The 10,000-nt window shown below is 39.4% G+C and overlaps 1 protein-coding gene across 1 annotated transcript in view; it reads left to right on the plus strand.

The window, feature by feature from the left end:
• The window catches only part of LOC122262630 (uncharacterized), a 110,736-nt gene that overhangs the window by 96,687 nt on the left and 4,049 nt on the right, over nt 1–10,000 (plus strand). Inside the window, exons 6-10 of the mRNA XM_086533887.1 lie at nt 373–492; nt 2,366–2,570; nt 3,543–3,741; nt 4,732–4,844; nt 5,096–10,000. The exon at nt 5,096–10,000 is cut by the window's right edge and continues 4,049 nt beyond it. Coding sequence (XP_086390013.1) covers nt 373–492; nt 2,366–2,570; nt 3,543–3,741; nt 4,732–4,844; nt 5,096–7,708 — 3,250 coding nt within the window. The 3' untranslated portion in view covers nt 7,709–10,000. The remainder of the gene's footprint in view (nt 1–372; nt 493–2,365; nt 2,571–3,542; nt 3,742–4,731; nt 4,845–5,095) is intronic.

Below are 10,000 nucleotides of genomic sequence, written 5' to 3' on the forward strand. Positions count from 1 at the left end.
TCACACTAGTAGTCCAAGTTGGAGACAAAACATGTTCAAAGTTGTTTTGCATTGTGTACAGTATTGATATGAAACAAGCAACAGAATCACATTTTTTGTTTTATTGCATTCTTTATTGTTTATTTTTGGTGACATGTTTTTTTTTCTGTAAAACCTTGCAATCATTACTCTGTTATGAGTTGATGGGTAGTCAATTAGGCAATCCTTTTGTTCAGTAGTCTGGTTTTAGAAGAAACTAAATGATGGCCTCAAATGCTGGAATTTATTGTCTTTTCTTTTCTATTTTTGTTATCTTTTTGTGTCTTCCTTTATTTGCTTTTCTTTTTGTCAATTTCCTTTTCACAAATTTTACTCAATTTTTCTCTTTTACAGGCCACTGAATCCCCTTGGAAGTCGCTGTGAAATTCAGCTCACGATAACATGGATAAAAACTCATCTGGAGATGAACAGCGAGGTGTCTCTGCCGAAGCGGGAAGTCTATAATGAGTACATGTAAGGGACCTGTTGCTGCTGTGTGGGCACATCCACCAAACTTTTCAGTCAGTGCAGAGGGTTACGGGTTGTGTAGACATGGGATTTTTCATCATCTTTTATGACATGAGGATAATAAAGTAAATAAAAACAAGGAATGCAAGAGTGATGGTAAGAATAATTGTTTGTAATCCAGATGATCTAAACTACTTAGATATGCTAACAAAGTGTCAGGTGACTGATTTGCTCTGCTGCAGTCTTGGGGTTGCTTCTACCTGGAGGAGAGGAGGACTGGTGGAAATTTATGATATAACTTTTCTGAGACAGGCCACATTTTTTGATGTTCAGCCTTGGCTGGGCATCTTCGGCTGTATGTGTTTTCTATTATTTTTTAGATTTATGGGATGAAACATGCATCTGTCTGTGTATGATACATTTGCAAAGTGATAAGAATTAACATTTGATATGAAGGTCATCATAACAAGGATAAAATAGCTTGTAATTTCAACAAAAGGGAAAATGCCGTATGAAGGTGATTGGAAAATACCCATTGTGGAAGGATTAAATCTGCCCTGGAGTAGTATATGTATGCTTTACCAGGGTAGGTCAGATATTATGCTTTGATATGACCCTTAGAGATATTCATTGGCAATTGCCTATCTCTGTATGTTTGTGTTTCTGTTTGCCTTTGTGCTGGCATTTGTTTGTGTGTGTTTCATTCTTTTTTCTTTTTTTTGGTGTATACATGTTTGTGTGTGTGCGTGCATACCTGCATGCCTGTGTGTGTGCGCCTCTGTATGTGTATGTGTATATGTATATATATGTGTGTCTGTCTGTCTGTCTCTGTCTGTCTCTGTCTGTCTGTCTGTCTGTCTGTCTGTCTGTCTGTCTGTCTGTCTGTCTGTCTGTCTGTCTGTCTGTCTGTCTGTCTGTCTGTGAGAGAGAGAGAGAGAGAGAGAGAGAGAGAGAGAGAGAGAGAGAGAGAGAGAGAGAGAGAGAGAGAGAGAGAGAGAGAGAGAGAGAGAGAGGGGGAGAGAGAGGGGGAGAGAGAGGGAGGGGGAGTGAGTCCGTCTGTCCTTTTGCGTGCGTGCATGCTTGCGTGTGTGTGCGAGTGCAAGTGCGTGTGTGTTGGTGAGTGTGTGTGTTTGCGTGTTTGTGTGTGGGTGTCTCTGTTTCTTTGTGCGTGGATTTTTATATTTATGCATGTTTATATTTTTACCCGAGTGTATGAAGCAGAAATCATTTTCATAATGCAGTTTGAATACTTATTATTCACAAAAAATGTTATTGTCAGTGTTTGATTGTCATTGAAATGATATATGTTTATTGTAATTCTAACAAATATGTTTCTCTTTTTATTGAGAAAAAGAAACTTGAGGCATATTTAAAAGAGATTCTGTTGCCTTTAGATTGGCCTCTTGGTATAGCTGAATACCTCATTTATGTTCAAAGTTATGAATTAAACTCCCACATGGGATGATTTAAGAAGCTATAACCTATTTATGACAGTTGACATTATATCATCCAAGATGTCCTGTCATATCATGAAGTTTTGCCATATATACATGTACATAGTTTTGTTTGTATATACTCATTGTATATTTCTTAACTCTGTTGAGGGGTAGGGAGGTGGGAGACTAAAGCTCTTTTTGTCACCACTTAGAATAGGGTGGGTGGAAATCACTCAGAAAGTTTCAACACAGCCCTGGGCCAAGGGAAATACCCAGCGGGAAGCTGTACTTGTGCGAGCAGAATTAAGCAAATATTCGCTCTGTTGTGATTGGGTTAATGATGTGAATCTTTGTTTCCATGGTTTGAAGTACCACATAATCATCTATTGGTCACTTAGACATGGTTCAGATATGTGACTTAAGAAAAAATATTTTTTTCACAGGCATTACTGCAACCTCAATAACATCAAGGCTCTAAGCACAGCAGACTTTGGCAAGGTGATGAAGCAAGTGTTTCCTGGAGTGAGACCACGAAGGCTTGGCCAGCGGGGAGCCTCTAAGTACTGCTACTCCGGCCTCCGCAAAAAATGGGCCCTTGACCCACCCTCTTTGCCAGATCTTAATGACAACATGACAAAGAAGAATGTGGTAGGTGTTGTGTCTCTGCTCTAGAAAAAATGTTTTACTCTGTGTGAGAATGAGTATGAGTATGAATGTGCATGTGTGTGTGTGTGTGTGTGTGTGTTTGTGATAATGTCTGTTTACTAAAAATTAGGTGTTACATTAATGATATGCCATCCTGATTTCATGTACAGCATATTCTGTTTTACTGACTTTTAAAGACATTGGTCACATGATGTGAAGTGTATAGAGCTTCTGAGATAGGACATGCAAGAAGACAAACAAAAAAGAGTTTCAATATAATTTGAATTCTAATACAAAATCATCTGATAGAGTTTACCATAGTTGGAGAAGACTAGAATCAGATTTTCCTGCCATAGTAATATTGCATTAAATTACATTCTTTTCTCAATATTTTTAATAGTCATGTGTTTCTTCAATTGTTTGAATAGATGGTCCTTTAAAATGATTATATTTGAACTCCTTTGTAAAAGTGAAATTCTGAAACTTGTCATACATTTGTCATTATTTGGTTAGTGTTTTGCTGGACCCTGAGAGTTCATGGTCAGTAATAAAATTTGCAGAAGATATTATTTAAATCTGTGAACAAACACTCTTATATGTCATGAACATTGGTGATTTCTTGCTAATATTCACTCAATTATTGTTTTCTCTAACCCTCTTCCTCCTTTTTAAAAAAGAAAAAAAACATATGTGTTTAATATTTGATATTAAGTAATATTAGTAATCTTTCCACAAGTTTGCATTGTCCAACACAGCTGCTTTTTTATTCATACAAGAACAATCATCACAAAGTTGTATTGATGCTTTTATGCTTTGAGATTCCCAAGATTTTCCTGAGTTTTTACTAGAAAAACAGAAATATCACTAAACTTTGCAAGATAAGAACAATGTTGAAACAATATGACCAGTGGTAGTAGATTTTTATAAGAATTGCTTTCCATGGCATTAACCAATATTTCTGTTCAATCTTTACAGCTTGGCGTGGATTGTGTGGTTGATGAGGGTGAGGTAGACAGAGCAGCAGGTTGCTTAGTGCTGGAATGGGCGGAAAAACTTTGCTCCGTTAAATTTGAGAGCATTCGTGACCTGGCTCTTCATCTGGTCCACAAAAACTACGTGGACAACAGGTCAATGGCAGCCTTCACCCTGCTGTCAGTAGCGGACCAAAATCAAGGTAATTTTAGGTTATTTTTGTTTTGAGATTTTCTTGACCAGGTAATGACAGATAACACCTATGCTTGCCATGGACAGGGTGGGCATGAATTACAAATAGCACCTTTAGACCTATGTGCTGCACAAGTGTCGGCATTAACTCACATTTTTCTATGCATTTATCATCCACAAGAGTAGAAAAAAATATTGTCTCTTCACTTTTAATTCTATGTTTTGCGACCCTGATAGTGATCCCAATGCGATAACAAGTGTTGTTGAATTATTTCCTTTTACCTCTTGGCTAACTTCATTTTAACTTTGAGAAATCTGTACCTTGGAAAGGTCTGTGACATTGATGCTTATAAAAACTTTTGAGATTTCTTTAACCCTATCACACATATAACAAGTGTGTCTACGTAAAGTCCTGCGTTGGCTCATACCGTGTATTTTGTGTTACTATACTTAGATATTTACCAAAGATAAAGTGTTTGTCCAGACTGCAACATATTTAAGTTGTAATAGGTTATGTGTTATTCTGTTCCTGTTGTAATTTTATGCTTGAAAGTAGCAAAAGCTGGGCAGGGGGCTTGTGAGAGCTCTCTGTTTGCAGTTAGACAAACTTGAAAACTTAATTGATACTTATAGATGAGAGGACATTCATCATAGATCTGATAATTTTTATATATGATTTTTTCACTCATAATGAATTTGAAGCTGTTGAGGTGTTAAATGAATGTAGGTGTCCATAGCAGGCAGTGAATATATTCCTGAAAATTATAGTTTATTTTTTCCAATATTCGACTATTTGTGGGCAGAAGTTTTATAAAATATGAATGTTTACTTGAAAATATCAGAAAGAAAAACAAAAGACCACTTTATCATCTTCTAAATAAAATTATTATAAACAACTAACAAATATTATTTTCCATATGAAAAATTGTAAGAATTTTCTTTATGCAGGACAAGACAGTTGTGCCCTAGCTTAGAATTTTAATTTCTTTGAACTTTGCAGGCATGCTGGTGAGTGGAGGAGCAGGTGGTGGAAAGCACAGAGAGACTCAGTTGCAACTTCAACGCAAGCTGCAGGAAAGGGAGCAGATTAGAGAGCAGAAGAGGAAATTACAGGTATGGGAGAATATGCCTTTTTTAAGTTTTATTCATTTGTTAATTTATTTAATTAAATTTTGAGAGTTTGGCATTGTAGCTTGTTTATTTGTATTGAAAATTTTGCTTGGTAAGTTTAATTTGTCATGTTTTACAACCAGGGATTATTTTCACATGTTAGATATGACCCGTTTCAATTGCCAAATAATTAAGTAATAAATAGTTTTGCAAGATAAACCTGGCAGTAATTTCCCTTGTTTCAATGCTTGCAGGAGCAGCAGCCAGCCATCAACAAGACAAGCAATGAGCGGCCGAAATCTCGGAGGCGTAGTGGAGCATCACGCAATCCTTCTGGTGAGACCGTGACTAATGGCACCTCTACTGTCTCGTCCAAGTCCGGCTCCCATCATCCCCCGGCAAATGCCATCACTACCGCCATTACTACTACCACAAATACCACCAATGGCAACTGTGATAGCCTCATCTCTGAGCTTCCAAATGGTGCTACCGGAGACATTGCAGGTGGAGATGGTAATAGTATTGTCAGCATAGCCAATATCAAGCAGGAAGAGAGTCTGGAGTTCCTGGATTCCCTCACAGATGACAAGCTTCTAGATGCCAAGGTGGTCATGGATGGCAAGAATGGAAACTTTCACAGCAACATCATCACGAATGTGGGCCACACGCAACAGCCGCTCAGAAGAAATTGCAATACAATTAACAGTTGTGATGTCAAGGCTCCCTGTAACAAAGTACCCAACTCGAAACCCAACCCTGCTAAGAAACCCTTCCTTATTATGCAGTCCAGCGCCCCCAAAACCACATCACCCAAGTCCAGGTTTAAGGCCATCCAGCCCAAGGTCACTGACAACATGCAAGGAACATTGCCAACAGGATCTCAGTGGTCAGATATTCTTGGAAGCACAGAGGACATCACACACCCAAAGACTGAAGTCCTTTTGCCTGTAAATTATGGTGGCCAGTTGATGGTCGAGTCTGGAATTCAGCAAATGACACAGCGTGAACAGCAACAACAGCAACAGCAACTCCAGCAACAACATCAACAACAACAACAGCAGCAGCAGCAGCAGCAGCAGCAGCAGCAGCAGCAGCAGCAGCAGCAGCAGCAACAGCAGCAGCTCCAGCAAAGACAAAATCTGACCAATAATAACTGCACCAATAGTCATGAGGCAGAAGAGGAATTGATTCAGTACTTCCACAAAAATGCTGATATGGATGATGCTCAGAAGTCAAATCAGTTATCAGAATTGCGGAAGCTGCTGCAGAGAAACTTACCAGGAGGACAAGCTCAAGGTGGAGTGGGAGGAGGTGCTCGTCCTCTGATGGCTGATACAGACATTGATCAGGATGTACAAGGAACAGGAGGAATGAGAAGAAGAGTCAGCTTCCAACCATCACTGGATGGAGGAGATAGTTTGAACCCCCTCATGGGAGGTCAGACTGTAGGGTCTGTGCCACCAAGTCCCAATACACGTAGAACTCAGTTTAATTTCACACCAATAGGTAGTAATCTGGACCAAGCACAGGGTATGTCTCAGTGCTCAAGTGCAAACGCTAGCCCATTTATGTCTCCACGGAATACCCCATTGCCTAGATCAAGACACAATTCTGGTCAAACCAATTCAACTTATGTAACACCTCGTAGCACACCATTTACACCAGACCAACCAAACCATCCAGTTGCGTCTGAATGTAGCACACCATTTATGTCACCTATAACAACACCCTTGTTTCCAAGGTCACGTCACAACTCGAATCAGAATCACCGCAGTCCATACACTCCTAACTGCCGTTCCCGGCACTCCTCTGGTGCCCCAACATTTAGACATGCACCTTACACATCAGACGACATGTCCAATCGGCGTGGAGGGAAGTTCCGTTCAAGACATTCATCAGGAAGTGTTCCACCATCTCCTTCCTCAGCTCCCCTCTCGCCACTGGTGCAAGATGGCTCAGTTCATCCTCCTCAAGACTCGAGCTTACAACTTCCTTCAGCCTCCATGTTACATCATATGCTCAAGAATAAACAAAGTGTAAGTGGGTACAGTGACTTGCGCCGTCGACACATGTCAGCAGGGCCAACTATCCATTATCAACCTCAGCCTCCTGCCTTCTCTATTGATCCATTATCCCAAGAAGTGTCCAATGTAATGACAAACTCCCAGCCTGGACCAAGCAATACCCTGCCAGGTAATCTGAATAGACCTCAGTCAGTTCCACCTCTACAGATGCTCAATATGCCATCCTGTACTCAAGAATCTTTTGCAAAATCCCATCCCAATACACCTATTGTTAATCAGCAGTTTGTGTTCACTGAGAGTTGTGTGTCTCAGCCTTCCTCTTATGCACCTACTCCTGTACCCAGTGAATGCAATGACTTCACTGATAGTTATAATTTAGAGATAGATCCAATGCTGGATGTCAATTTGTCTGGTGATGCAGGAGGGACTGTTGGGCTTGATTCCATGGATTCATTGACTCTGACTAATAGCCACACGACAGACCTGTCAACACTTTCGGACCCTCTGCAAGTTCCTCCTAACATGGACCCTTTTTCTGTCAACTATGCTTCAGAAACTGGGGATATGAGATCTATGGAAGAGCAGATAGGAGTAAGTGAAGTGACTCTGAGTAGTAGCAGTTGTTGTATGGATAACACACAAGGACAGCATGTTGATAGTGCTGGTGGTGGTGGTGGACAGGGACCATTAATCAGTACGGCCTCCATGCTCACGCTCAATGCTCTAAACCGCTCATTGGAAAATCCAGGTGGTGGGTTGGAAGAGGACTTCCGGCCAACGTTGCCTGATCTAGGTGATCAGGAAGTGTTCAATTCTTTGGTGCTGGATGTGAATAAAGACTGACATCAGCCTGCCACCTGGGCAAAGTATTTGACATAGTGCTGTCAGCTGCTTAGGAGACACTCATAGTCATAGAAACTTTAAAACATATGTTTTAAAGATGTGAAATTTGGGTGTCCTGGCTGATGATTACCTCTTCAACACAGACACAGTGCTGAAACTCTAGCACAGATATGCCTGTTTTGTATGCATAGGAGCATAGTTTGAAGTATACATATGTACATTTGAGTCCAGTTTGGGTGTACTGGAGTTCAGCTTGAATAATTCCTATGTATACTTGAGTTTGGCTTGAGATATATCTTGTTTGCTTAAGCACAGCTTAAGGTATGCCTTTGCATATTGAAGTCCGTCTGGAGGTACATTGCTTGTTGGAATCCATCTTTAGGTATACTACTATATGCTGAATCTTATATTGTGTATACTGAGGTCCAGTTTGAGGTGTACCTGAGTATATGAATCATAGGTTCTCTGGACTGCCAGAGTCTGGCTTTTTAGCTTTGATTTTACCAGTTTCCTGCAACTGCCGGGTATGTGATTCAGGAAATATTGGTGTTAACTTTTGTACTTTTTCTCTCTTTTTATCCTGAGCTACTAGTCCCAACTAGTAGGTTGTCAGAGGGAATAAACTCTCAGACAAATGTGATCTCAACAAATGGAACTTCTATATTTTAGCTCCCATAATTAGAATAAGAGAAAATGATTATTCTACCAAGCTCATTGCAGCAACAGTGAGTAGTTGGGTTACCGAATGGCACTGGGAAATGACTGTTACAAGATGTGCGCACATCTGCCCATCTCTCTGAGGTTAGAGCATCACAGTTTGTTTCTTACTTTGTGAATAGCTGCATGTGGCTGTGAATATACCCTGTACAGCCATTGTGTCTATGTCTAGTGTGGCATGTTATTCTTGTTGGTCTTAATTTTTCTTCATCTTGCAAATTGGTAATATTCAAGATTATAACATTATCATTATATGTTTTTTGTAAACTCATATCTTGAAATCTGTGTTGTTTAAGTGAATTTATGAAAAATAAATATAACCACAGAATTGCATACAGTTCCTTTTCAAATGATGTTATACTTCAAGTTCAATTGAAAGTTTCATTTGCTGCTTTTCACTGGAGCAGCATTTTTTGGCAATATCCATTCTTCCTATGGATTACTTGAGCATTCTGAAGAGAAGTTGTGGCATCAGAGCCAAGCTCTAAAAGACGTAAGGAGGTTTGGTAGTGACTGAGGATTAGGTTTTCCTTGCTGGTCTGGCAAGTCAGAACCTTAGTTGAATGTGCCCAACTGCTAAGTTTTGTTAATTTACTTTAGTTTACTTGTTCCCAAGTATGTTTTAGCTTTCCAGGTCTTTGCAGCTACACAGCAGCTTAAGTCTTGTTGTAACTTGAGACTTGGATATCTTTTTACAAATCTTTAGCATTGTGTTAAAATGCTGCTGAAATTGTGGACACATCGTGTACCTTGTATATATGTATTAAGATGTGTAATATAAGTAGTTTTGACTCTTGGATGTTTGTGGATTTTAGCAGAGGTAGAATAAGGCATTCAGTGTTTACTTTTTCACTGTCATGACAAAGCATTGACATTAGTTCTTATATACACAACCATTGGTTTGGAAGCAGCGACCTTGTCAGCTGTGGTGTGTGGGAGGGTCATCAACACATAGGTTTAAGTAAGCCAGCAGCAATGATGGTGTGCTATATGAGAGTATGCTCAACAATATATTAACTAGATTTTATTGTAAATTATGCGGGGTTCTTAACACTCCATAATGTATCTGTGATAACAAAGAAAAAGAAAAAAAAACATACAAAAAGTTTAATATTTTAAAAGTCTACAGCAAAAAGATTAATTTGTAGTTTTCACTTTTTTGAGTTACTGCAAAGGTTATTTTAGTAGGTAGGTATATCTATATATTTTTACCCCACCAACTTACTTTAAATCCATGTGTAATTTTGTGATCTCGACCATTGATGTCAGGGAGTAGTTTGTGGTGTCAGCTTAGATAAAACAATCCAGGAGTAGTGTGCAGAGTTGTTTTGGAGATGACCATCAAAAGCAGTGCATTTACCATATTTGGTGGGTACCCAGGCATGGAAGTGAAGGGAGTAGAACAGTCCATGAAGGTCTGTGGTCAAAAGCGTTGAATAGTGGATGCTGGAAGCCAAGGTGTTAGATTAGAAAGCTTAGAGAGTTACAGATACACAAGTCACTTTGATTTCTAGTAAGTGCAAGGGTTGTAAAACATGAGAAAAACAGACAAAATTGAAATCTTTGGTCCTTTGA

This window comes from Penaeus japonicus, unplaced genomic scaffold (assembly GCF_977035675.1).
Source record: "Penaeus japonicus unplaced genomic scaffold, GWHDUDI00000001_assembly GWHDUDI00000040, whole genome shotgun sequence".
Classification (NCBI taxonomy): domain Eukaryota; kingdom Metazoa; phylum Arthropoda; class Malacostraca; order Decapoda; family Penaeidae; genus Penaeus; species Penaeus japonicus.